Here is a 27736-nt window from a genome sequence, read left to right as displayed (position 1 = left end):
AATCAAAGCTGGAAAAACTTACTTTCTAAGAAGAAAAACGGGTTGGGGGGGGGAGGGGGTGTTGCTGCTCACTGAATTGTTTGTGGAATAATGCACCCGGTGCTTCCATCCGAGCGTGCACACTGCTGCACGTGATGGAGCCCTTCGGAGATGCCTTCCTTTGATGCTGTGATTGATTCCCTGAGGACAGGCGGGTGCTACCTGGGGAAGCAATTTCTGATTATTTTTAGCCTTGCCAGCGCCGATGGGGATTCCACTAAAGGACTGCATCCTGTTTGCATTTAACCCCTCACAGCCCGGCCCTGCACAGTGGGATTCCCAATCCGTGGGACTCTGTGGGGATGGCAGCACTGTCCTGCAGGTGGTTCTGCAAGGTGACAAAAGGGGGAAAATGGAACAGCTTCAGAGAGTGAGCGCGGTGATGCAGACAGAGTGCTCCCACGGGTGGGATGGTGATGGAGCAGAGTGGTTCTTCCAGAGGGCAGAGCAAATGGTGCAGAAAAATGAGATGGTGAGGTTGGAAGCGGTGCTTCCAAAAATCATTCGGGTTCAGCTCGCAAACAGAACATCTCCAAATGTCACCGGGTTTAAAATCCGGAAAAATGCTTGGAGTGGATTTCGCCCCTTTGCCTCAGCAAAAGCAAAACAGTCCTCTGTTTGCTTTTCAGCGCTCAGATCTGCAGCTGATGGAAAGCAAATGCAAACGGAAAGGTTGCTGCGAAGGATTGTTTTGCATGCAAGGATTTAGGATAAAAAACGGGGGAAAAAAAGCCGTGTGAATCCGTGCGCCTGTGGAAAGATGCCGGTGCTTCTCCTCTTGCAAAACTGGAATTGAGCAGTGATAGTGGTGCTCTGTGCTGAACCCCTTGCACATCCCTAATGATGAGAGCAGGGCAAGGGCTGCTGAGTGCTTAGACCAGAGCTCTGGGATGGATGCTGAGCAGTTCTCTGCTGCATGACACATTGCTGGGTGCAGGAGGGATGCGCCCTGGCGATGCTATGGGGTTGCAAACAGAAAAGCATTATGCCCCCAACTTTGCTGCACCCAGAGCAGTGCTGCTGCTCTTCCACCTTCTGATAGATTTCTGCACCCCCTGGGACTGCCCTTTGTCATGCTGAGCCCTCCTGGGCTGTGCATTAGCAGTGTAACTGAGTGTGCTCTAATTGGTGGAGAACCGGTCCTGAAATGTCACGGGAAGATTTATATCGCAGCACAGCCTCTCCAGGTACTAATTTTGCTATAGGCCACTGGATAATGGCTCCTGGAGAAAATAATCCCCGTGTCTTCCTGCTCTCTCTCCCCTCCCTCTCTTGCATTTTTTCCCTTTCCTTTTGTTCTCTAACTCCTTGGTGCTGGGAGGGCTCAGGAGGGCTAAGTCTCCTGCAGGGAGGGCGATTCTGCTGCAACAAGTGGGGAGTGGGTTTACCATGAACTGAAATACTAGGAGACATCAGTGAGGATAGAGCTGAGAAGCTCCGAGCTCCTGGCCCACTGGAAAGCCTCCCTTGGTTCTAAGGAGGGTGAACCCAAGATGGGAATAGACCACCCCAAAGGTTCTCCTCTCACAGCTCCAGTGGAGGTAATGGTGAGCCAGGTGGCCCTGGTGGGGGCTGTGTTTGTAATCAATGAGATGTTTTGGTCAAACAAGACAAATTTTTTGTTGTTGGTTTTTTTTTTTTCCTTCCCCAACTGAAACAGCAATATTGATCTTCCTGGTCAGTTACATAAAGACCATCTGCATTAATCTGATTTAATGGGGATTTAGCTGGCACTGGAGTGAACCTGTTACTGTTCTAATCTCATTTCAGCAACACACCACTGTTTTTTAATACTGTTTTTTTCCCCCCCCTTCCCCTCTGCTGTCCCACTCCATTTGGATCAGACTCCTCCCAGCCAATCCTCTACTTGGTTTGGCACTTCTTTCACATTTCCTCTGTGCTGGGCTCCTCCACCACCCAAAAAATGCTGCAGGAGGACACACCGAGGTCTCCTACTGCATCACAGAGCAGTCTGTGTGCACATAGCCTGCTCCCATGTTGCCCAGTTCTCGGTGCAATGGGTTTTCTCACCTCCAGATGGTGAATCCAAATCCAAACTACACGGGTATGAGGTGGGGGGAGATCAAGCACCATATTTTTGGCACTTCTGCCTGAGGCTGAGGAGTTGCGAGGACCGAGCAGCGAGAGGCAAATTAAAACCTTGCATTAATTCCATTAACTACGATCATCTTCTCACCGGGGATGAAGTTAACCGCTCGCCATTAGTATTATTATCAACAAAAAGTTGCATCAAGATGCCCACGCAACATTAACCCGACCCCGCCGTGCAGATGTGTCGCTCCCCCCATCCATTCCCCTGTATTGCAATGACTGCATGCTGAACCCAGCCAGCCTCCCTTCCTCTGTGTGCTGCCACCCGGGTGCCTGAGCGAGCAAGGTGCTAAAAGGCAGCGCAGGGCACCAATTTAATTTGCCAAGCCAGTGGCTCTGCTGTCACCGCCGCGCGCACCGCCAGCTGTGCCATTAGTGCCTGCACAGCTGGACTGCTGTGCTCATGGCAGGCAGGGCTGCTCTCCTTTGTCTTGCTGTTGAACCAAGTGCAAATGCATGAGGAAAGCACACGGTGCCAATTTGAGCTCGGCTTTCTGTTTCAGCGTTGGCAGTGGGTGGAAGTGTTGGATGGTTTGGGCTTTGCCAAGCTCAGGTTTTGCTTTTGGGGGGAGGGTGGTGTGCTTTGGATAGTGCTGATGGCTGCTTTGCATTGCTTTCCTCTCTTTGTTTGGTCCTTCTGCACTGGAGGGGTGGGCACAATACTGGCTATTTCCGAAGATAAGAGGAGACCCCATCTTTCATCCCCAAAGGAGGTTGTAGTGAAGTGGGGGTTGGCCTCTTCTCCCTGCTGACAGCAATAGGATGAGAGGTGATGGCCTTGAGTTGCACCACGGGAGGATATCTGGCATTGATCTGAGCTCTCACTGTGAGTCTTTGGATGAAGCAGATGTCTCTGCTCAACTGGGAGATGTGAGATCTTCTCTCTTGGGTTTGGGTTTGGTTTAACCCCGTTTTCCCCACTGCTTGGGAACACTGCAGGGGACAGTGATGGGAGTAGCGAGGGCTGGACAACGTATGCAGAGTGGCTGTGGGTTGATCGATTTCTCATGCCCTCCACATTCACCCACTTTGGTTGTGTGCTCCCTATGTGCCATGGGGTCTTGTTTTGGATCCCACCCCGCATGGAACAGCAGCTCTTCTTGCTCTGTGTCACACAGCGTTGGGGTCAGGCGGTGCTGGGCAAGCCAGCCCTTTGCAGTGGGGTGCATTACTTGTCAGGGAGCACCGGTGAGTTACAAGTCTGCAGTGGGTAATTTTTCCTTCCCTTTTGCATGGATTACACTTGTTCTCTGCATGGCCTTTTCAGCAGGGAGAGCAGTTTGGTTACACATTACCTACACAGCAAAGTGTGCTCTAATTGGCCAAGAATTGGTCCCAAAATGTCAGGGAAAGATTTATTTCCCAGTGCAGCCTCTCCAGGTACTAATTTTTCTATGGGCCGCCAGATAATGGCTCCAGCACACAATAGCTCAGAGTCCCTAATCAGGACACAGAGCTGTAATTGGGTTGAAGGGATTTGAAATCATTAAAGCCACATTCAGGGGAATAAAAAAAGGAACCCCTACCTTCCCTCTTCTCTTCTCCCCCCCAAGACAGAGTAACTGTGTTTAATGAGCAGCTCCTGGCACATCACTTGCGATATCCCGGTAATTGTGTCGGCAGCGGAGCAGCCCGAGAGGAGGTTATTGAGCATCCTGAAGTGCAAAAGTCACAAGTTCTGCCATGTTGGTAATTTCAGGGTCCAGCACCCAGCCTGGTGTTGGTGGAGCTGCAGTGAGTCTGACTCTGTGTTCTTCTGTGTCCCCGATGAGCTGTGCGTCTTGCAGCCGTGGTTTGGCTGTCCTTGGTGTGTTACCCTCAGCATAGTGTGGTTCCAGAGCTGTGCTGCTGTTCTGGTGTTGTCCTACGTGAGAGCTGATGGGAACAGTTCTGCAGCGGGTTCACTACTGGCAGTGGCAGGTGTGAAGCTGAGAAAAGGTCTCCCACACTGCGCGGAGCCAAATTGCTCACTCTCGCTTGAATTCGCTTTGATTTTTCCCTTCTTCAGCATCCTGCTTCACACTTCTGATGGGTCATTTGCCTCTTTTTTTCACATTGAGCGATTTTCTCCGGTGTTTTGAGACGCATTGAACTCCGCTTCTGTCCTCTGAATCCCTTGCAGACCCCCAGCTCGGTGTCACCCGCTCGCTGTACGATGTGCATTTGCTCCGATAGTTCCCAGGGATGGGGACGGTGCTGGCACCAGGCAGAGCCCAGTTTGATGAGCTCTGCTCTGACAGCACGCTGCGAGAGCTCCGCAGCCCCAGGCTGCAACGCTGTCAGGATCTAAATGCAGAAGGAGGAAGTTTTGTTTGGGTCAAACGAGACGTTTTGTTGGGCACGGTGTTTGTACACGTGATAGGAGCAGTGGGGCGCAGTTGGGCTCAACGTTGAGTCTCCGTTGCCATCATGGAATGGGATCCGGGTGGCATTTGGTGGCTGCAAGCAAGGGACCACCACCACTTTTGTCTTTGAACTGCTGGGATATGAGTGCAGTGCTGTGGCACAGCACACTGCAGCTCCGTTTGTTTCCCTTAAGCTGCACGGTGCACCTTCACCCGCCCTGCAGGGATGGAGAAAAGGTGACGTCGGGAGGTTCACCGATGTGGGGGAAATATTATGTCCAGGTTTAATTGGCAGCGATTGTTTTGTCTTCTGTACAAAAGCAGCAAATCCCCAGAAGCTGGTCAGGAGCACAGCTGTTTATGGCGAACAGAAGCCGCTGCTTATCTCCTTGTAGCAACCTGTCTCCAGGAGATCACGGCTTAATTAACTCGCGTGTTATCGAAAGTGAAATTGTACAGACATTGTTGGGGGGAGGAAAAAAAAAAACAAAAACGAAAAAAGAAGAAAAAAAAAGATAAAGTGAAAGGAAGGAGGTGACCTGGGAGCCAAGTGGAGGGAACTCTGCAGAACGCCGAGCGTGCAGCTGGGTGGCTGTGATGGGAAGGATGATGCAGGATGTGGAGCAGAGGCACAACGCAGGGTTCTGCTGGGGGGGTCTGTGTGGTTCCAGGGCTCCTCCTGACCCGATTGCTCCACAGATCAAAGCCAGAGAGACAACAATACGCTCTGAACTGAGAACATTAATTTGTATCCGGAGCGTTTTAATAAATAATTTTTTTAAAGCCCGGCTCAGCCCTGTCATCTCAAGCCAATTGCATTTAATATCCAGCCCTTCTGACTGACGGGTTTTTAACACCGTAATTAGCATGTGTGGCTCTTAAAAGCCTTTGTTGGTATCTCAGTCCTTCTCTGCATTATGGTGTCCCTGCCCCCCCCTCCTCACGGCCCCTGTTTGATGGTGTTCTACCATTTGTAGTTGTTTATTGCTCCCGCTGAGACAGATGAAAGGCAGGGAGGGTCCAGAGCACTGCTCGGAGGGGCTCTGCAGCTCTTGGGCTCCAAACCTGAATTCTGGCCTTAAAGGCCACGTGTCTGCAAAGCGGACATGGTTCCTGATGCTCTTCACCGGTGCTTTGTTGGCTCCTTTCTGTTTGGTTTGGGGTTGTTTTAGGGGAGGGTGCTTTTTCCTCAGTGAGAGCTGAAGTCTTTATTTAACAGCCTGTGGCTCAGAGCTGGGGCTTAAGAGAAAAAGAAGAATCCTCCGTAAGTGGAATTAGCACCAGGCACAGTGTTTGCCCACTGTGTGCCATCTGATCCACGGGAGGAGCTCGGCTCCGTTTTTGGAAGGCAGTGGAGTGTGAGCATTGGGAATCAGACCTTGTCCAGAGCAGCCAGGTGCTTTCTTCCACATTTTGTTCCACTTCACTGTTGGCTAAAGATGGCCCCAAGGCAAAATCCCAGCTCCGAACAAAAGCCTCAAGTCTGAACCCGCTCCCGGACTGCAGGTGCTGCTTATCTCGGCCGCGATAAGAATCAAATCTGAAAAGCTGAATCGCTGCTCTGTAGCAGCACCAGATCTCTGCCGTGCAATTGCCCTGCAGTGCTTTAAGCCTCGGGTGCATTCGTCTGTCTGCACAATCTGCGAGCGCAGCGCATTGCAAGGCTCGTGCTTAACGCCGTGCACAGCTAAATCCTGCCATGACCCCTGTGCTAGGCAGGCCTTACAGCTCCTGTTTTGCAAGCAAGGAGCGAACAGTCCCTGGCTTGCAGTGAAAGCAACACCAGGGCATGTTTTGCCATTCAAACCGTGCTGTCAGAGGACTGTGTTAAGCTATCGTGGAACCCAATGGAGACCACTGTAAAGGGAGTGCTTCAATTGCCCTTCGTGGCAATGGGCAGGCGGCAGTCCGGGGCACTCCAGCCCCCAGAAGTCCATCCCCATGCCTGTGGACGTGCAGCTGTAGGTGCTTGTGTTGCCTGTTTCTGGTCACTGCAGTTCTCTCACGAAGCCATCTGCACAGCTTGTGCCGGCACAGCCCGCAGCAATTTGGACTGCAAAGACCTCGCACCCAGGGAGCCTGGAGCACGTACAGTGCAAATCTGCAGAAGACTGGAGCGAAGCACTGGTGCTCGTGCTTGCTTCCTGCTCATGGTCCTCCTGCCACGGCCAGCAGCCTTGCCAGCTGAAGGTTCTGCAGGGTGACATGCCTTGGCACTTTCCCATCCCCAGCTCAGGCTCTCTGGCAGAGTTAGGGGGCTTGCAATAAAGTTTAGGGCCTGTCCATGACTTACTGTTGGCACATGCTGCTGCCTTTCACTGCTACATTGGTATTGCCTCTGGCTTGTGGCTGTCTTGCAGCTGCTGGCCCCAAAAATTGGCCTGGAGCTAAAGCTGTGCCTGCAGAACAAGGCTGAAACCCTTCCCTACCCTCTGCTTCTTGTGTTAAAGACCGTTTAGTCACTGGTTTTGGTGCCTGCTTGGCAGCAGCTTGCTGCACATCCTCGTAGTCTTGTTTTGTTTTCAGATTGCCTTTTCAGAGATAAACACTAACATCCACCAGGGAATGATGGACGAGCTCTTTTTCTGAAGCCTCGCTTGCTTTTCTTTCTGGAGTGCCTGCAAAATGTCCATCGCTCTTGTCCTGTGTCCTGAATGCAGGTGCTTGCCCTCCCTGCTCACAGTGCTTTGGATCGCATCGCAGATGCACAGAGATGCTCTGGTGGGGGTGGGTGGACGCCCAGTTTGCTCTGTGCTGGGCTGGAGCCCTTTGAGATCCGGATGTTGAGGCCTGAAAATGATTATCTGCAAACTACAGGTTGCAAAGACTGGCAAAAATGAGCCAAGGAGGGGTTTGTGTGAGTGGCCTCTCCTGTGCCTTTAGCCATCCTGAGGCTGCAGGAGCCACACCACGTTCAGCAGCTCCTGGGGGTCAGCTTCTGCACAGAGCAATGGAAAAAGCAGCTGGGAAAGTTGTGCAGGACAAGGAGAGCTGAAGGATGCTGTGCGACGTCAAGGTGAGCAAGGTGATGGCATTTACGCTGGAGATATTTGGGACTCAGGATCTGGGATTAGTGTCAGCTCTCTTGGCAAGCTAAATTAGAAATGCAGAAGCTGTCTCTGTTTATGATATGGGGCTGTTAGGTGCTTCAGGTGCTGTCATTCTTATTTAGGGATATATTTAAGGATTAACAGTAAGAAGTCCGGCATTAGCAGCAGAGAAATGAATGTTAGTGAGCTTAGGCTTGGAGGGCTTATTTTTGATGATCATCATGTGAGCTGCTTTAGGAGAGATGAGCTCCGAGATGGGGAGAGATTCTTGTACTTCCACAGGAAAATAAAACCTTATGCAAGTTTAAATACAGATCAGAACTCAGCAACAATGACGGCTGCATGGGTAAAGCCGTGTAACTCCGATGCCTTTGCTGGCTGAGGATCTGCAGCTCGCAGCATCCTGCCTATTTTTAGTCCCTCTCACTCTCTTCTTTTTTTTTTTTTTTCCTTTCTCCTGCAGAATACGCACAATCAAACAATGTCCACAGATTTCTTTGTTCTTTGAAATCACTCTCTGTTTTTAATTGGCAACCTTTTCCATTTCTGCCTTGATCACAGTTGGCCGCAAGTAGGTTACATTTGCTACGCGTGCTGTCTCAGGCTCTGGGGCTGGGCTGGAGGAGCAACCTGCTGCTCTTCCCTGGGTGCAGGCATGAACATTTTGTGCTGCAAAACATTTTTTCCGAGGTGTAAACTCCACATTTCACTTTCCCCAACTTTGGCCTCAATATGTGCTGCCCACCAGCAGCGGAGCCAGGGAGAAGCTGTTGAGCATTCACAGCTCCTCACATCCCAAGACTGGAGATGATTCTCGTCTGTTTGGTTTTATTGTGTTATTATTATCATTATTATCATCACCATTAGCATCATCGTCATCATAACTGCTTCTCGTTATTTTTCTAAGCATTCATAGAATGGTTTGGGTTGGAAGGGATCTCAGACAGCGTCCAGTTCCAACCCTGAAGGTTGAAGCTCAGCCCAAGCTCATCCCTCAGGGTTATTTCAGGTGCACTGTGGGCTGCGTTTCAGCCTTCTGCAATAGGGGATCAAGACTGCAGGAGTACCCAGTTTTGTTCCCCAAGCAAGTGGTCTGCTGGCCTCATGTCTGCTGCCTGGCCAGGCTGGACAACGATTGAGTCTCCATTACTTATGCGCTTCCTGAAGCTGAAACAATTGCTATTATCCCACATAACATTGCATGACCTACATTTTTACTTTGAAAGCCTCCAGCTAATAATTAGTTTGAGTTTCGAATTATAAATAAACGCATTTATATTCCAGTTTAAAAATAAATAAATAAATAAATAAATAAAAACAACCAAAAAGGAGTAGGGGTGCAAGGAAAGCGAGCAAACCTCTTAGTAGGTGAAATCAACACTTCTCCCTGCTGGTTTCTGCATTTCCTCTGTTCCTCGGTCTGTTGGGGTGGGAAGGAAGGAGCAGATTTGAGGGAGGAGGAGGATTTGGGCATTTTCCTGGAAAACTGCAGGAGCTTTGGTGCTGGGGAGGTTAAGGCCATCTGGCTAAATAGGGTCAAGCTCTTCGTTGGCAACGCAGGGAAGTTTGGAGGAAGAGCAGAATGGAGTTGGGGCCACTCCTGTGGATTTGTCATTTAGGACAGTGAGCATTAGGAAGGGAGCAGGCTGCTCCTTTCCAAACAGGGACCTTTAGGAAGGGAGCAGGCTGTCCCTTGGCGGATACCCACCATCCACCTCTCCATGCCATATCCAGCTGCAGGAGCCCAGGAGGCTGCGTGGTTGGGATCGTTAATGGGGTATCTTTAAGTCAGCATGGAGCATGATGTGACACCTAAGCTCTGATCCGCAACCAGTGGAAAAAGGTCTGTTCTGATGCCTCCAAGCATGGCTAACATGGAAAGTGCCGTAATGCGCCGAGCCGCGCGGCCCCACGCCGGTAATTGTCATTCTGCTCTAAGCTGGTGATCTGTGTATGCCTTGAAGCAAGACAATTGCTAGCCTTTGTAATTTCCTTTATGGAAAAAAATCCAATCAGACTTAATAGGGACAAGACCAATAGAGATCTGTGGAAATTAGTGTGAAACCTATAGGAAAGGATAAACAATGAGACGTCTCCGGAGCAATCCCACGGGTGAGCTTTGCTGTGCCCAGGGAAGGTTTGTGTTCTCCTGTTGCTTCAGTAGCATTTGTCCATAAGGTGTTATCCAAAGCAATGCTACTTCAGGTGCTGTTTCTATTCAGGAAAATGTCAAATCCTTTCTGGGAACTTACAGTCTTGTTGTCTTGGTAATTTCTTGCAGAAACAAGTTCTATAAAAAATCCTCTCTTTTCTCGGCGCTAGGTTTTTCTCGTCTATTTTGGATGTAAATATTTATTGGAATACTTAAAAAAAAAAAATCGGGAGCAGCTTTAATAGAACACGTGTGGTGTAATTTCTCCCCCAGAATAGCTCTTGTAAGCTCTTTGAGGCACAGATGGAGGTGGAGAGGTAGCTCATATTTCTGATACCAACACGGCGCCTTTGGATAAGAGCCCTTGGACGCTGAGATGCTGTCTGGCCCCATTCTTTCTTCATGCACTGTTTCCTAATCTGAAGTGCAGCTCTCTGGGAGGTGCAAGCCCAGCAATGAGAGGGGTCAGATTCACAGCAGTGGGATGGAAGCAGTGTGTTTTCAGGCTGGCTCTTCTCTTTTTGGGATGAGCAATGTCTACCATTGCAGGAAGATCCCCCGAGTCTGAAAGAGCAAAGCTTGAGCACGGAAGCCGGGACTGCCCTAATAAAACATTTACTGGGGTTTGGAGGTATGCTCACTCCAACACGGTGCATACATATTAAATGATCAAAGTTGGAGGCCTTTGGAGGAGCCGGCTGCTAATCTGATGCAGCCCTTGGGCTTTGCTCACCGTTGGCTGCATGGAAACAAGCAGCAGCTCTGTTTTCCCGTTTAAAAGATTTCAGGAGTAAGCCAGGCAGGTCATAGCTCAAGAAGCAATAGGATTTGGCTTCTTAAAGGCTTTGGCAAGAGGGGGCTTGGGGAGGTGTTTGGGTTGAGGATGAGTTGGGCTCCATCTCTTGGGTCCATTGCGCTCCTGATCTCACTGCACACCATCCCAGTGCCCTGAGAATCACAGAATTCTATGATTCAGTTTTACAAATACGAATCTACTGAGTCTCACTGCTCCAGCATTTCGGTACTGATGGCTTTCAGCTCAGTTACAGCATCTTCTCTGTTTCTCCAGCATCTCCCACGCCTTTCATCTAATTCCTTAACTAGTTTCCATTTACTGACGGTCTCTTTCTTTTATGGTACTTGAATCTGTTTGATCATCAACAAATTCCTCTCTCTGTTCCTCTGATAAAAAATTAAATCCGGGCACTTTCTGAAGGCTTTCCCTCCTCCCCCTTTTTTTTCTCTGTGCTCCGTGGGGAGTCAAAAAGCCCTTTTCTAGAAAAATAAAATAAATAAAAATTAGAGTTCAAAGTGTGACATCTCCCCTTAGAAAGAAGAAGAGGTCGAGAAGAAGAAACAAAACCACCATATATTCTTACAGATGTGGCATCAAAATGAGAAACTATAAAGGACGTGCTTTCAAAGGCTCACACAGGGACTGAGTTGGTTCAGTGGGAAATGGGCAACTGGAGTCTCTCGTGGCCCTTTGAAAGCGTGTCCCCAAGCTCCCCAAATCCTGTTGTTTTAGCTCAAGTGAGCGTGCCAACAAACATGCTGCAGAGCATCCTGTGGGCTGCAGGGCTGCTGTGGAGCAGGGAAATGTTCATGGGAAGCTCTTCCCTAGGATCCCTGTAGGATTTTCTCCATCTACGATTTGTTTTGGGGAGGGAGAGCTGCAATCAAACTCTGCTTGTCTTGATTGCATCTTTATCATCTTCTTGAGCTAATTGTGCACATAGGTTGGCATGCAGGGTGCTGTGCAGGATTTCTGGTGGGAGAATCTCTCTTGCTTCCAATGCACTCATGCAAATATCTGCTGTCCCAAATGGGTCTTTCAGTGCCTCTGTTCCCATGCTGAAGCTGTGGGATGGGGTTATGGTTATGGTTATGGTTATGGTTAGGGTTAGGGTTAGGGTTAGGGTAGGTTTATGGTTAGGGTTAGGGTTATGGTTAGGGTTATGGTTATGGTTTATGGTTAGGTTTATGGTTAGGGTTAGGGTTAAGGTTAGGGTTATGGTTATGGTTATAGTTATGGTTATGGTTATGGTTATGGTTATGGTTATGGTTATGGTTATGGTTATGGTTATGGTTAGGGTTATGGTTAAGGTTAGGGTCCTGGGCTGGCTGTGGATCGTCGCCTTGCTCTGTTCCATCTGCCTCTGCATCACCTTGGATTAATTACAGTACAGTGCAATATACATTTGTATGGTGTCTGCACAAGTGTCTCTGGGCCCTTTGCAATCTTAAAAATCTAATTAAGGTGCAGCCTCCAACATGAATGCTTATCACTGGAATGTGTACAGCAAGGCAGACGCAGCCGGCCTTCACGTCTCAACCAGGAGCTGAATCCACATTCTCGTGGCATTATTAATTACTCAGCTCCTGGTATCTGAGACACCAATCGATACCATGGGCCTGGCTGGCTGGGAAGCTTTCAGTGAGCGTGAGGGGATAGGTGATAACCATCAGTGAGAAAAGGCTGAGCCGCTCTTCTGCAGTTGGGCTGGGAGGAGGAGGAGGAGGAGCTGCAGTGCAGGACACATGCATTAGGGCACATTGATCAGGAGGCTGTTTGCTTTATGCAGAAATGAGATGGCTGTTTGGGATCTTGGCTTGAGTACGGTGCTGCCCTATTGGGGATGTGGCACTGAGGGATGTGGTCGCTGCTCACGGTTGGATGGGTTGGGGTTGGGTGGGTTGGAGTTGGACTTGGGGATCTTGGAGGTTTTCTCCAGCCTTAATGAGCCTGTGATTCAACGAAGGCTTTGGTGGCTCCTCTCATTGGTTTCACAAGTGGCAGCAGCCCTTGGGAACGCTGGGAGGGGGGAGGAGGGAGTGCCACAAGTGCAACAAAAGCGTAAATAACCGGGAGGAAAAAGGAAAGGAAATGTGAAGAGGCCCTTTAAATATGAGCCTCCAGAGCCCCGAGCCCAACTAGCGTTCCCTCAAGTATTCAAATGAGATTGCAGCATCAGATTGGTATGCATTAGGCTGGTCTCAATGAAAATTAACATGTAATTGCTTCAAATGAAGTAAGTGAGGAGGTAATCTGTTCTTAAATTGGATTCGCAGGATTTTGTGGTACCATAATGCAGCTGTGAAATGAAATATATTTTAAGGATGATGTCCTTAAGGGGAGGGAGGGGGAGGGGGTCTGTGCTGGGGAGGGTCCTTTCCTTCTGCCCCTCTTTTGTTTTGGGCCTTTGGGTGGACTTGTTGTCTGCTGAAAGCCCAAAACCAGTGCTCATGCTCTTCTCCATGCAGGTTTCCATGTGCTGTGCCCACCTCCAGTCTTTGTTTGCAACTCTCTTTTCTCCCGTTTGCCCCCAGCAGCATCCTTCTGCTCACAGCCCCGGCTCACCCCTCGCCGCTGTTTTGTGCCTCAGCTTGTGTGGAAAAGCCACTTTAGTGATAATTTTCCACTTGTAATAAGTTAAGTGCATCGCTTCCTTTCGAATACATTTTCAGTGCAGTTAAGCCCAGCAGTCCTCTTGCCTGTGTGCTTAGTTAAATGCGCTCCTTTGCAGACCGTTGGGGTAGATGGCTTCACTTTATTCCTGGGCCATTAGTGTCAATTGCACAAAGCAGAAGCAGGATTTATTCCGGGGGCACAGCTCATAATTGAGCGAGTTCAGCGCTGGGGATCAGCGCTAACTGCTGGGAGTGCAGCGCGGAAGAACTTCCCCAGCAGGCTGCCGGCAGCTCTGAAGCTCTGTGGGGCCAACAGTGGGGGATATAAGGCTTAGGGTGCTCTGCACGGGGTCCCCCTCAACCCAGGCTGTGGTTCCACGCGCTGCAGGCATCCCATATCCTGGCTGTGGGGTGAGCAGGAGGCACGGAACGAAGGGATGGAGAGTGGGAGGAGACGTAATTTCATGGAGTTTAACTGCCGTGCGATGCTGGCAGGGAGGTGATGAGATCATTAGGGAGTTCTTTTCTTCGTGCATCATTTCCCATGAGTCCTTTTGAGTCCTCTCCAGCTTGCAGACCCGGCGTGGGGTGATGCTGTCCCTTTTGTAGGTACCTCTGGAAAACCTCTGGGGAAGGAGTGGCTTTTGTCCATGGTTGTTTGCCTGCTGGCATCCAGGAGCCCCAAGCAATAGTTCACCTGCTCTGCCAAAAAAAAAAAAAAAGGAGAAAATCAGCGGGAACAAAAGGTCCGCAGCTTGCAGGAGGCCCTGAGCTCAGTGCTGGATCTCCCTGTTGGGGCAGCACCTCATTAGTAACCCAACCATGTCCCCGCACAGCTGCCTCCACGCATTTCGGTGCTGGCGTCACCCCCTGGCAGCATCAGCACTTTTGGAGGGCACCCAAAGCAGATGGGCCAGGAGCCCCAGCCTCGGGGACAGGGACTGGGTTGGGGACACGTGTCCTCTGCGTGCTGCCTGCACGGCTGCTTTGTCACACACTCCTCTGAGATGGAAGATGCCGTAGATGTGCAGAGCCCCGTTGTTAGCAGAGACAATAGGAGGATAAATAGAAAGGCTGGATGAGCCGAGCAGGGGAGCAGGGGACTTGGAAAGGTGCTGGTACACTGCTGCATTGCAGAGAGAGAAAGACTTTTGCAGACACGCCGTCCCTGCTTGCTGCATTGTCACCTGCTGCTCTGCACCAGCATCTCCTAGGGCTGGGGCTGCTCCATGCCCAGCTCTGTGCCCCCCAGCACATTGCAGGGGGGGTCCGGCTCCATCCTTCCCTCCCCAGTCTGCTTTCCTCCTGTTTCTTTGGCATTTGCCATGAAGGCAGCGTACTGGGAGTTGTTTGCAGCATTGAATCCCGGGCAATGAACCAAGGCAGATCTTTCCGAGCCTGGTATATTATTATTAATGTAATTAGCGTGAATCATTTGCATGTATAAACTTTCAATTGAGGAGATCAGGTACTTTACAAACATGCATTAACTCTCCCTCCCTGGGAAGGAGGTGCCAGCTTTGTTCAAACCTTGCAGAGGGCAGAACTGAAGGGCAGGGATGTGCTGCAGGTTGGTGTGAGCAGAGGAAGGGCAGAACCTCAGGGCTCCGTCTGCACCAACCGAGGTGAAACTTGGGAGGGGAAACACAAAGGGTTTTATTTTCCACTTCTGAGCGCTGCTTTTGAGCACCTCTGCAAAAGGCTTTGTGGTGGAAGCTGATCTTAAGGCACCCACAGCCTTTGGGGATGCTGTGGTTGCTGGGGGGCTGGAGGTGGGGACCCCCCCATTACTGCTGAGTTCATTGCTGGGTCGGGTCCCTTTGCTCAGGAGGTGATGGCCAAATTTTGGCTGCCCCCACAGCAGAAACAGCACGGGGAAGTCTACGAGAGCAGTGGGACCGTGCTGGAATGGGATTGAGCTGTTCACAGCCCAGCCTTTAATTAATCATAATAAATAACAATAAAATGTGATAATCACAGAAATAAATCTAAGATGTGAAGCTCTGCCTCGGGCAGCGAGCTGGTTTCGTTGATCATGTATAGCACAGTGGTGATGCTGGAATGGGAGGTGCTGGGGGTCGGTCCAGGGATGGCTTCAGAATCCAGAGCTGCCTGAAAACTGCAGAATCGGACTGGAAGTTGCTGGATTAGGCTGGGAATGACTAAATCAGACTGGAAAACAGAAAAACAAAAGCCATCGGGGCTGCTCAGTGATGGTGCCACGGTGCAACACATGTGAGGCTCCATCAGGTGGGCAGGGGGTTTCTGCAGGGTGGGTGCTGAGACCCCATCCTTGTCTCTGCACCCCGGGATGGAGCTGGTGTCCTGATCATTGCCATGAAAACAGCAATCAGGTTGCTAATTTTACCGAGCTCTTTTCAGTTCTAATTAGCATTATTCATTTCTTATGTGTCCTGCTGGGTTGAGACAATCTGTGCTCTCCAGCCCAGCCCTCTGAAACACCAGCGAGCTGCACAGGAGGCAACAAAAAGTGGTGTGTGCCAATTACTACACTTCAGTAATTAAAAACCTCCTTCCTCCCGCTGCCAGGCCACCTCCTCTCCGACATCCCTGTGTGCAAACTCAAGAAAGCAAAGAGGAATTTGGGCAGGCATCATTGCCTGTGCAATCTGTGCCGAAAGCACGGGGAGGTGCTGGGGGCTGTATGGAGCATGGCACGAGGGCAGGGCTCACAGCCTGCGTGCCATGGTGGTTGGTGGCTTGGTACGTGATGGTGGGATGCTGAGATGGAGGTTGGTTGGGGTTCTGATGGACCATGGGGTGGTTGGCCAAGCCCAGATGCTTTGGGAGATGCCAAATTGTGTCAGTAACATTTCCATTTCCCATAGGGGAAACAAAGAGGGAGACGCTTCATTGCTCTGCATCTTCTTGGAGAAGAAGGCCTTGCTTTCTTAGCCGGGATTAGGGAACTTGAGAAAGAAAATGAGCTCATAGGTGCTTAATTATTTTGACATCTTCTTTTGGAGGCCACCTCTGTGTTCTGGCCTGCCTGGGGACTCAGAATGGCTCAGGTTGGAAGGAGCATCACAGATAATCCTGTTCCAGTGTCTCTGCCTTCTCTCCCCATCGCAGGGCAGGTGGAGCATCCATCGGTCTGCAGCATCTCTGGGCATCACTCCATGCCAGGCGCGGGGCGGGGGGAGCGCGGCGGTGCCTCTGCTGCCCACCTGTGCCTGGAGCTCTGATCCCAGCCTCTGCCAAAGGCTTAACGCTCCACTGCCCCGGGATGGAAGGGAGCAGATGGAGGGGTGGGAAGCTGCAAGGAGGGGGCGAGCCATGGGGACCCCAGTGCTTGTGCATGGAGGAATGGGATGGAAGGAGAGCAACGGGGAGCTGTATCCTGCCCTGCAGCCCTGGTTCCTGTCATATTGAAGTCATTTGCTTGTCCTGGCCTTACCTGCACCGGGGAGGGGCATGGAGCTTTCCCCATGGCAGCCAGCTCAGAAATAGAGCCTGGTACCTGCAGGTTACAGCACTTTGTCCCCAGGGCTGTGCTGCTGCATATGGCACAGATTGGCTCCGGAGCTTGGAGAGGAAGGAAAGAAAATAAAATAACAAGTTGAAGCTTGCCGATCCCAGGGACAGAGGAGCGTGTCTGGGTGATAAGAAGAGATTGCAGCCGGGTGCTGTGAAGGGCGAAAGCACTTATTTCACTGTTGCCTCATGCGTTACCTGAGCCCCGTTGCTTCTCAAAAGCACTTAAATGCCCATATGATAGAGGGAATGCTTGGATTACACACTGTCTGGCTCCATTATTATCCAGGGATCTCTAAACTGATGCATTTCACAAAAAAAAAATATGGCGTGGAGGAGGAGAGAGGGAATATATATGTGGTTAGTTCAGCCTGCTTATAAGTCTTCAGTGATGATCTCTGCAGAAGAGGTCAGTCTGAGGGATTCAGGCTGCACCAGGGTTCCCATCACCCAGCAATGCAGCTTTAGCAGGGGGGTGGACACTCCTTTTCTCATGTAGAAGCACTGCAGGAGCCCGTTGCATTGCACTGGGATGGACAGGCCAGAGCCAGAGACCAAATCCATACCTGTGTTTTATTCAGACCCCGAAGGTCTAAGCTGCCAGCATTGAGATCCAGAGCCCAGTATAATAAAGCCATCCTTTGGGGTGAAATCCCTCATCTTATTCAACTTGAGAAACTCAGTTCTAAGGTTTCACTCAAGTTGTAAAGCAGCTGAGAGCAAGCAAGAGCAGAGTTCTTGGTGTTCAGCCCAGGCTGAATCTATCACTTTTTTTTTATGAAGATAATAAAAATCTGCTTGCATTTAATTTATTATTATCGTCATATCATTATGGAACAGCAGTGAAATAGTTTAATTTATCAGATGTTTTTCACAGCAAAGAGGGAGGACAGTCTGACTGCTTGGGTAGCAAGTCCTCAGGGTCCTCAGGGTCCTCAGGGTCCTCAGGGTCCAGATGTCCCCCATCACCTTGGGCAGTTCCCCTCCATGGGTGCTCACATCTCCTTCCTCCAGACGTTGGGTGTTTGGGGCGGGGTGGTTTTCCAGCTCCTTCTGCAGCTGGAGGGATGGAGGAGAGGAGGATGGAGGAGAGGAGGCGGTTTGTCCCCCGGGTGTCTGCTGGCAGAGCTGAGCGCAGCCAGCTCTCACGACCGCGCGCTTCTCTGCATCTCCCTCCCACGCCTATAGAATGGGAATAATGGCATCGCCCACCTCCTGGGGAGAGTCGGGACATGGAGACGAACTGGAGGTGGTGTGGCTCTTCTTGTAAACACTCCGTGCAAGTCCACGTGAGATACACAAACCCTCGAGGAGGAGGAGGAGGAGAGCAGCCGCACCGTGAGGAGGAGGAGGCTCACGGGGGTGGATCGTGCTCCACCAAGGCCAACTCCAGCTGGAACAGGATTCACTGCACACAGGAGGGGGCACATCTTGCAGCTTGTTACCTGCCTAAAGTTCCCCTTTACCCAGCTTCCCGTGATAAGTGTTGGGCTGTTTCCATGGGGTGCTGCCTTCCTTTGCTGCCCTGCACAGCTCCCGCAGGCTGCTGGGGGCCTCTGGTGCCTCCAAAGTTAATTTGCATCCCAGCTGGTGCACAAATAATGGAGTAGAATGGGGAGAATATAAACAGTGGAGCTTAGGCTGAGCAGTTTTATAGAAGGACATTATCCATCCATCCATCGCTGGCATCCAGCAAAGCCCGACTGGGTTCTGTCATCTCCAGCTTGATTTGGTGCAACAAGGAGCTGCCTGTGTCCTCCCAAAAGGTTTTGAGTCAGCATGGAGGTTTGAGGCAAGGAGCAAATGCAAACGTGGGGGCTGGAGGTTGTACAGTGAGTGATACCAGATGGCTGCGATCTGCAATAACTGTGAAGCTGTCGGGGAAAGCTTTTGAGCCAGTTCAGATGGATATCAGTGCCCCGAGCACAGCAGAGTGTTCAGTGCCCAAAACTTCCAAAAATGGGTGAGGAGCAGGGCTGGGAAAGGGTGATGGCAGCATGCTAACAGGTCCGCTCTGCCCACAGGTGCTCCGTGGACAACCGCGTCACCCGCGTGGCCTGGCTGAACCGCAGCAGCATCCTCTATGCCGGCAATGACAAGTGGTGCTTGGACCCGAGGGTGGTGCTCCTGGCCAACACCAAAACCCAGTACAGCATCCAGATCCACGACGTGGATGTGTACGATGAGGGGCCCTACACCTGCTCTGTGCAGACAGACAATCACCCCAAGACATCGCGCGTGCACCTCATCGTGCAAGGTAAGGGGAAGGGGCTTTGAGGAGGGGGTGGGCTCAGCGCTTTGACTGCCTCCTCTCTTTTGCCATGGGGTCTTCTCCTCCTATTGCTCCTGCTGTGAAGACAGCTTGGTGCAACCATCGAAGGTGATCCAAGCTTGAGAGTCCACATGAGGTTGGGCAGCGTTGAGTGTGGACACGGTGGCAGTGGGCTGACAGTTGGACTTGACGACCTTAGTGGTCTTTTCTAACCTTAATGATTCTATGATGTAACCCAATTTGCTTGTAGCAGTCGTGGGACTCTGGTACAGGCATCTCTGCCTCCCAAAATAATCACTGCTAAACTCACGTCGCTGTTTTTTTGTTGTATTTTAATGCTTTTTTTTTTTTTTCCCCCAATGCTGGAGGCAACGCTTAAAGTAAAATTTGTGTTGGGGGAAAAGAAAGAGCAAGCAGATTTGTGTACTGTGCGGGGGTGTGTGTATGCCTAGCAACAATATGTGTTTGTGTGTTAAAACTCACTGCGAGGAGGAGGGATGGCGTGGGGTGGTGGAGCATGTGGTGACCCAGCACAGCTCCTTGAGGCTGCCAACCCCAGAGGTGTGTGTGAGCCCATGGGCCCACAGCAAGGAATGGATGGGTACAGCTCTGCAGGTGTAGGGACACACACTGGGCAAGGGACTGCTGGCATGGCGACAGCCTATGGGGGATCGATGGAGAATTGCTGATCCCTTGCTAGCAACCCTTTTTTTCTTCCTGCTTCTTCTGTGATTTGGCCAGAAGCCCTCTTAGCATGACACACCAACTCGAGTATTGGAATCTCATCTCGGGCTAATTTTCGAATGCTGATGGGTGTATTGATCTGGAAACAAGCTGGGTTAAAAAGGCATTGGTCTTGTACACAGAGCTGGGTTGAGCTAATCCGCCGTCAATATGCCAGGCCTGAGCATAATTGACAGCCTAATGAATAGAATGGGGGGGAAAAACCCAAACCCAACCTTCCCCCCCCTCCTTCCCCTTCCGTTTTGTCTTTCCTCTTCGAGCAATCAAGCAAACTAAACACAGCCGGACTTTCTCCATCTCCATTAACCACGGAGAGAAAGCGGATGTGTTGCCATCCTGGGTCTTTGCTGTTTATCTTGCAATCTGTTATTACCTGCCTGCATTTCTTAAGCCAAAGTCGATCACCCGCAAGTTCCCAAGTTGCTATCAGGCACCGAGGTGATGCAATTTATATTGGCTCCCTTCTCATTCCAGTTTGCTGACCGGTTTCCCGTATCACCAGACACCCAGGCTCATCTCTCCTGTGTCTCACTGTAGCATTGGGAAGAGGTGTTTGGATACAGGAGGAAAAGGTCACATTTTAATTCCCAGCAGTGGTTGAGTCCTGGAAGGCTCAGTGATGGTCTCAGCCCTGTAACGTGTTGCACACCTTTGCTGCTGCTGGTGGAAATGCTGGCTCTTGGAAGCATGGCCCCTCATTTCAAGAGTTACTGCTTGGCTTGCTCAGCCATCTCTTGGGTGGAATGTGGCAGCAGTGTGTTCTGCAGCAGTGTGCTAGGACAGGGCATGGAGGTGAGCCTCCTCAAGGGGAGGAGGAATGATCCCAATTAAAGACGAGTGCATCCCTCCTGCCTCCAGGGGTGAGGGATGTCTGTATGGAGAGAGCTTGGAGCTCGGGCATCCCTCATGGATGGAGTGGGTCTGTGGGGGAAAGAATAAAAAACAGAAGAGGGATGGAGTGGGAAAAGGAGCTTTCTGTAGGATATGAGTGTTGGAAATGGTCCTTTGTGGCCGCAGAGGGAGAGGAAACTGAAAGCCATTGGGAACCCGAGGATGGCTGTGCTGCAGCAAGGGAAACGCCGTGCATTTATTTCTAGGTTGACTCTATTGATGGCTGAGATCCCAAAATAGGTGGGCAGAAGGCACCTCCAGAGCTAATTTAGCCTGTCCCCCTGCAACGAGGCAGGGACAGCGCTGGCAAACATTTGTGAGAGCTATTCTTGAAAATCTCTAACGAAGCAGGTTCTGCCATCTCCCCAGACAATCTATTCTACTGCTCTGCTACATTTATAATTAGGAAATGTATGGCTATGGCTAATATCTAACTTAAACCTTCTTTGTTGCAAATGAAGTGGAGTTTTTCTCATCCTATTCCCAGCGGATGTGGAGAACAATTGATCAATGTCCTCTTTGTTACAACCTTTTGCTTTTGGGAAGGTTGTTATCTTGTTGCCCCTTAGCCACCTGCTTTCTGAACTGACTCCAGCCCTCTTTCTCCCACCCTTCCTTGTTGGTCAGGCTTTCAGAAACTCATCACTCTTGAAATCCTTCCTCTGAAAGGCAAAAGGTGATGGCTGCTGATCCAGGAATAGCAGATCAGTGCATCTCCCCCTCCTGCTGCCAGCGAGCCTCAGCACTAATATGGGACAAATGAGCCCAGGAAGGAGACAACAGCCCCATGGCTCTGAATGCATCAAAGTTTGGACCTGCTATTTTGGGGACTGTTTTAAGTGAGGTCAGGCTGGGTGTTGGTGATGTGAAATGGATGTGAGGCAGCAACATCGCTGCAAAAGGTGCAAAGTGCAAGAAAGGAGCTCCCAGCACCTCCTGCCTGTTTGGTGTAGAGCCGAAAATGAACCTTTGGGGCAGTGCCTGTGTTGTCTGCAGTGTCTGGGAGGTGGCCCCTGCACATCTCATTGCTTCATCATGGATTTCTTCTCAGGAGGGGCTGCTGCTGCAGGAGCACAGAGCAGGGAAGCGTGGCTGTCTGTGTTTTCAGCAGTTTGCTCAGACTCTGAAGGCACACGTGGGGTTTGGGGTGAAGATGGGAAGAAACACCCAGCAAAGCAGGTGTTATTGGCACAGCTGCACAGGGAGTGGTGGGGTCAGCATCCCCAGGGGTGTTAAAGAGCAGCAGAGATGTGGCACTGAGGGATGTGGTCAGTGGGGGTGATGGGATGGGCTGGGGTTGGACGTGGTGATCCTAGTGGTCTTTTCCAACCTGAATGATTCTGTGGTGATTCTATGAGTGAGCTCCATGCTCACGTAGAGAGATGTGCAAACCCAGGGCAGAGAAGAAGGCTTCAGTTTGGCCCCATTGACCTTTGAAGAGTAATGCTCTTCTCTCCTCCTTCCCCACGTGGGTTTATTTAACACACAGCTCCTTCTCCTTCTCCCCAGGGGCACTCCAGCTATTTAAGCCTCTGTTCTTCAGGTCGCTGGGCTGAAAAGCGAGAGGAGAGGAAGGAGGAGGATGGTGTCTGGAAAGCTCTTATTTGTATTGATAATAAGCCGTCTCCGACGCGCGCCTGCACAACACTCCCACTGCCTTGTAAGATGCATTATGGAAAGTTGGCCTTATCTCAGTGCTGGAAATGGACTTGGTGAAGGAGGCACGGTGCTGCCGGAGCTTAATCTCACTTAGACACGCGAATTTGCATGATAGAAAATGGTGGAATTTTAGTGCTTAGAAAGAAAGCAGGCAAAAAAATAAAAATAAAAAAGGGAATGCAACTGGGGGATATTAGCACTTTCCGTTGCTTTATCACTTTCTTTGGCCCTATCTGGCTCTTTCTTTTGTCACCGTTGCAAGTAATCACCCCTCCCCTTTTGTTTGGTGTAAATGAGTTTTCCCACTCCTTCCTGTGCTGGGCTTAAACTGCAAATCCCTGCTTTCATATGGGAACTAATTACCTGCTTGCTGGAGTTGAGGGCAGTGGGCATAAGTGACACGGGGCTGCTCTGGGGTAGGAGCTGGCACTGGGCTGGCACCTCTGCCCAAGCATCACTGCCATCCCTAGCATCACTGCTGCCCTATAGCATCACTGCCAAGGTGTGTTCTGAAGTGATAAAACATCTGATGGGGCCCACAGCCCCACCCCGGCTTTGTTTTAAGCCCTGAACTCTGCCCAATTAATTTTCCTTTGATGCAATAAGCCCCTTTGGCTCAAGGGAGGTTGGGAATAACTTTTTGAGGGCACTGCTGCTGGCTGCCTGGCATGCGAGCGAGGAAGGGCTCACAAAGTAATTCAAGAGGATCAGACCCTGCAGCTGTAGTTGCTGTTGTCCAAAGGCAGCTTGCAGGGAAAACAAGGGTGGATAGGGATGCTTCCCCATGACGAGGGCTGGGCACTGGGTCTGGTCACTTCTCTTGGGGCAAGAAGTGGGATTCTGGGGGGTTTAACCCTCAGGTTGAACCCAAGTGGCTGGGTACCCAGTTTGGGGCTGGGCAGGCTGTCCTGGCCCCCAAGAGTCACTTGACCCCTTTGCAAATCAATTTAACATCTGCAAGGCAGAGATAATAATTGTCACCTACTTCACAGGGGGGTTGATGAGGATTAATTTGGTGATGTCGACAGAGGTCTTTGAAGATGGAATGCGCTATCTGAGAGCTGAGCATTATTATTAATTAGCAATTATAGCGTGGGGCAGGAGGGGGGAAAACAGACTCTGGAACTTGCACCAAGCACTTGTCCCTGCTCTCAATGCAGTTTCAGGCTCTCCTGGTGCTAGAGGGGCCAAGTGTGCTGGTCTTCACTGGGTGCATGTCCTGCAGTGCATCCTCCTCCCCGGGGGCACTGGCACAGGGAACAGTGGGAGGGATGGGGATGAATGGTATTTTGGGTAGGGCCAGAAGCACACAATTGCCCAGTAAAGAATGTCATTGCTCCCTTACCTAGAGAATTGGCAGGAGACTGAAGTGAGGGGAAGGGAGGGGTAGTGATTCATAGGACGTGGACCGTTTTCATTTCCTGCATGCTTTTATGCCTCATGTACATCACAGCTGCGGGCAGCTTCTCTGCTTTTCTCCCCTGGTGAACTGCTAACACTGGGATCCAGCAGGTTCCTCTAAGCAGTGCAAATGCAAACCCTGCACCACGGTGCTCTAACATCCCAGGTACGTGGGGGCATGCAGTGATCTCATCTCATCGGGGCCATTCCCACCTCCCAGCACCCTGTAGATCCCCTTATTTCCATCCCTCCCAGCATCAGCCATGCATGCTTTGGTTGTGGCAAGGAGAGCTCAGTGCAATTCTTTGCTGCTCCCACAGAGACACACAGGTCACCCTCGGGTCACTCCTCTCTGCACAGCAAGAGCCTGCTCTTCTTTGAGCCTTTCTGTGCACGCAAGCTCCCAGCAGCTCCATTCACCCATGCTCTGCAAAGGCTTTCAGGGGGAGGTCACCTGCATCACCTGGAGCCATTCAGCAGCAGCTCTGCAAGTGCTCTGCAAAATCTCTCAGCTCTCCAGGCAGAGCTGGAGGAGGACGTTGGGTTTCTGCAGGTCTTGCAGGTCTTGCACAAGGCATCCTCCACCATCCCAAAAGAGATGAGCATCTCCCCACCACCACGCACGGGTCCCAAAGTACTGTTCAGCCTGGCGAAGCCAGCGGTGGGTTAATGAGGTGGCTGCCATTTAATGTTACTGCAGTCATCTCTTTTGTTTTACTACGTTAAAATATTTGCGGCGGAGCGGCAGGACCACTGTAACGTGATAGCACTGCCTTAATGTTATTGTTACCATGGCAACGCTAATGGCAGCTCAATAACATTATTGCAATTTAATCTTACGACAATAAAATTAAGGGGAGAACAGTGAGACCTCAACAATGTAATGTTACTGCAGTGACAGCGCTGTTATCGCGATCGCGGCGGCGGAGTCAACGCAGCGTAGGGGAACACGGGGACCAGTGCGTATCGTTCCTATAGTAACACAGAGGCATCCCCACAGCACAGCGGGGATGGATGGAGGAGATGGGGCCGGTGTGGCCGTGTTGCAGCTCCCGGACTGTTGGCACGGGAAGGTCACGGTGCTGTGAAGTCGCTCTGTTCGCCCAACTCTGCGATCGGGTGTTGTTATCGCAGCCTTTCTTCTCCTCCCTCCGTGCTGGAGCTCTTTGGAGCAGGGCTGTTGTTTTAGCGGTAGTAACTCTGCGGGGAAGGATTTAAAGCACTGCCTCCATCTAGTTCCAGATCCTTCTGCCCGGCGTTTTATAGCATGTGGCTGTTATGGAGCGATAACGTTTTATATTTATATGTCATCTTTCATCGTGAAGGATCCCAGCACAAGCTACAAATTATGGCCGTGCCGCAGGGCCAGGCAGGCAACCCGGCACTCTGCGGTGATGGAGGGGCTCCATCCAAGGGCACTGGGGAGAGCTGAGCACCTGTAACTAAGTGAGCCATTCTGGGTGAGCTTACCCTGAGTCCCCAAACTTTGTGACACTGCATTTGCCCTAGGGGATGGGATGCAATGGGTGCAGCCTTGTGCATCCTGAGCCACGCTGGTTGCATCCAGCGGGCTGCAGCTCACCTCCTCCTGCACCTATGGGTGAGCCCTGTGCACCCCAGGCAGCACCCACCATTCCCTGCGTGGGCATGGGGAAAGGACCAACAAAAAACTGAGTTTTCAGCATGAGAAAAGCTCACCCATTTCCGGGATGGAGATGGGTGGGCATAGAGCAGGAGGTGGGACAGGGGGACTGGGAGGGAGGGAGAACTGCTGCGAGGTATTTGGTATTGTAGTGGTGGTCATTTCAGGGGGTGCTTTGCAGCTCAGCACTGGGCATCAGCGTTTTGTGCAGCACCAAGCATGGCAGCAGTGGGATTCAGTATGACTCAAGCAAGAAGCATCCGGTTTCTTGAAGGAGAACCCAAAATCTGAGTAAGTGCTTTGAGGTCCTAGCACAGGATGGTGCATTTGTACAATTTGGGTGCAATTGTTGGACTTGGGTACATTTGTAGGGCTTGAGTGCAATTGTAGGGTTTGAATGCATTTGTAGGGCATGGATGCATTTGTAGGGCATGGATGCATTTTGTGGGCATGGTTGAATCTGTAGGGTTTGGATGCACTTATATGAGCTGGATGCATCTTTAATCTGCAGCATGCAGCAGGACAGCATCCCGATGCCATGCACACCGAGTGCAATTTGCTCCCAGCTCCAGGGGAGGGAGTCAGAGCTGCTGCTCTGTCCCTGCATCCCTGTCGCATCCCTCGATGCTCGCTGTGCGCTCGCTTTGTCACTATGCCTGGCAGGCAGTGTGATGCCCAGTGTGCTTGCTGCTACCCCACAATTACCACCCCCATTCCCTCTCCTGCACGTCAGGAGAGCATCCTGGCATGGCAGGCAGGTTTCAGTGCTCCAAGACCTTCTGCTCTCCCCGACTTTGTCAGCAGATCCTGGCCAACCCTGCTCAGTACGTTTGGAGCCTGGGCACGGTGCTGCCCGTCTGCCCACATTTCTCCATCTCAAGTGCAAATCTGGGCCCGCTCAGCAAGGCAGCTGCTTGGCTCCCCTCGTGCATCAGCATTTGGTTGCTGTCCATGGGTATTTGGACTCTGACCACCGCTCTAATTCCTTGTTTGTCCTTTAATAAAAGACCTGCGAGCCCCTTGACACCGCAGTTGGAAGCGGTGGGACCTCGCGCCCTGCATGCCAGCTCGCGTGGCAATCTGGTGTCACATCCATCCTGCCAACCCGGCTCCTCCGGGACTCACATGTTTGAAAACAGGAGCAGCAGCTCATCTCCCATTCACTGTTTTTCTCCATCATTTGCTTTATTAAATATTGATTTTCTGTTGCATTATTAAACCTTAAGTCCCGAGCATAAATTCTGAGTTGATACTTTAATCTGGCTCTTCTTTTTGGCCTTTAGAGCTGATTTTATGGCCAGTCCCCCTGGAGCCGGGTCCAGCAGCAGCACTCTGTTGCAGCAGGTTTGGTCAGCTTGGTGCTGCCTTCACCACTGCCATACATAGGGAAGCACCTATGTATGGGGCCCATGATGCAGGGTGCAGGGGGCCAAGGGTGTGATCTTGCAATGAGAAAATGGCAGGTGAGTTCTGGGGAAGTCAGGATGTTACAGACAAGACTTCACTTGTTTGGGTAGCACAGACAGACTGCAATCCAAAAGAGGAGTTTTGTCACGGGCAGCAGTGTGGCATCCTCCTGTGTGCCCCCGTCTGTTTGCTCCCCAGGGCTTTTGCTTATTGCTTTGCCAAAATTGCCACGCTCAGAGGCAGGCAGCGTGGCTACAGATGGCGATGTCTTGTCCTGAACGCATCTCCTGCACGATGCTGTCCAGAGCTGCGCTTTGCTAGCTCACAAATCCCAGAACTGGGCTCAGCCAAAGCTCCAAGCGAAGCTGTGGGGACGCGGTGGTGGGCCAGCTGCCAGCCCATGCAGGGATGGCCACCAGCACATCCCTGATAGCCCGGCTGGGTCACACTGCCCTCCCCATCCCTATCGCGGAGCCGCACGCAGCGCATTGGTGCCAGGGCTGTGAGCTGCCAACAACCAGGTGTCGGAACATGGATCCTGAGCCAAGCTGGCTCTGTGGCCAAAAGGGAGGAGGGGAAAAGAAAAAAAGATGCAGAGGAGCTTGCACACGGCCTTTGGATACCTATCCAAACGGAGCATGCTGGGCAGTATGAAATCCGCATCTGGCAGCCGGAGCGCTGAGCAGTGATTTAAAACCCGGCTCCCAGCGGCAGGGAAAAGGAGGCAGAGTGGGAAGCAGATGTGAACACAATGCTGGAGATAAAGGAGAGGCCAAGGGAACAGCTGCTGGAAAAGCTCGACAAATATCTGCGAGCTTAAGGACGGGCTGGAGGGGTCACTGAGCCTATGGGAGAGTGAAGGGGGGGAGATGGGGCTTTTTTGCTTTGGAGAGGTTGAAACTTGGAAAATGAGATTGGGGACTGGAGGGACACGTGCTGGGAGCTTTGTGCTCTCGTCCTGCTGGCTTTTGGGTTTGTTTTTTTTTGCTTTTCTGTTCCGGTGGTGTAGTGAGGAAGAAAGATTTACAGAAGGAGATGGGAGGAAAAATGGCAAGTGGGGAAGAAGAAGGCAAAGAGCCTTGAAAAAAGATGGGGAAGTGTGACCTTCGGGAAATG

General features: G+C 51.2%; 1 protein-coding gene across 3 annotated transcripts in view; it reads left to right on the top strand.

Moving 5' to 3' along the window:
• LOC116233075 (protein CEPU-1) overlaps positions 1-27736 on the top strand; it is a 244951-nt gene that overhangs the window by 185866 nt on the left and 31349 nt on the right. For all 3 annotated transcript variants that reach the window (XM_031599766.2, XM_090123365.1, XM_031599767.2), the window contains one exon: positions 18629-18861. In XM_031599766.2, the coding sequence (XP_031455626.1) occupies positions 18629-18861 (233 nt within the window). The remainder of the gene's footprint in view (positions 1-18628; positions 18862-27736) is intronic.

The sequence above is a fragment of the Phasianus colchicus genome, chromosome 23 (genome assembly GCF_987193195.1).
Source record: "Phasianus colchicus chromosome 23, bPhaCol1.hap1.1, whole genome shotgun sequence".
NCBI lineage: Eukaryota > Metazoa > Chordata > Aves > Galliformes > Phasianidae > Phasianus > Phasianus colchicus.
The sequence above is the reverse complement of the archived record's forward strand: the minus strand, read 5'-3'. Positions and strand labels throughout refer to the sequence as shown.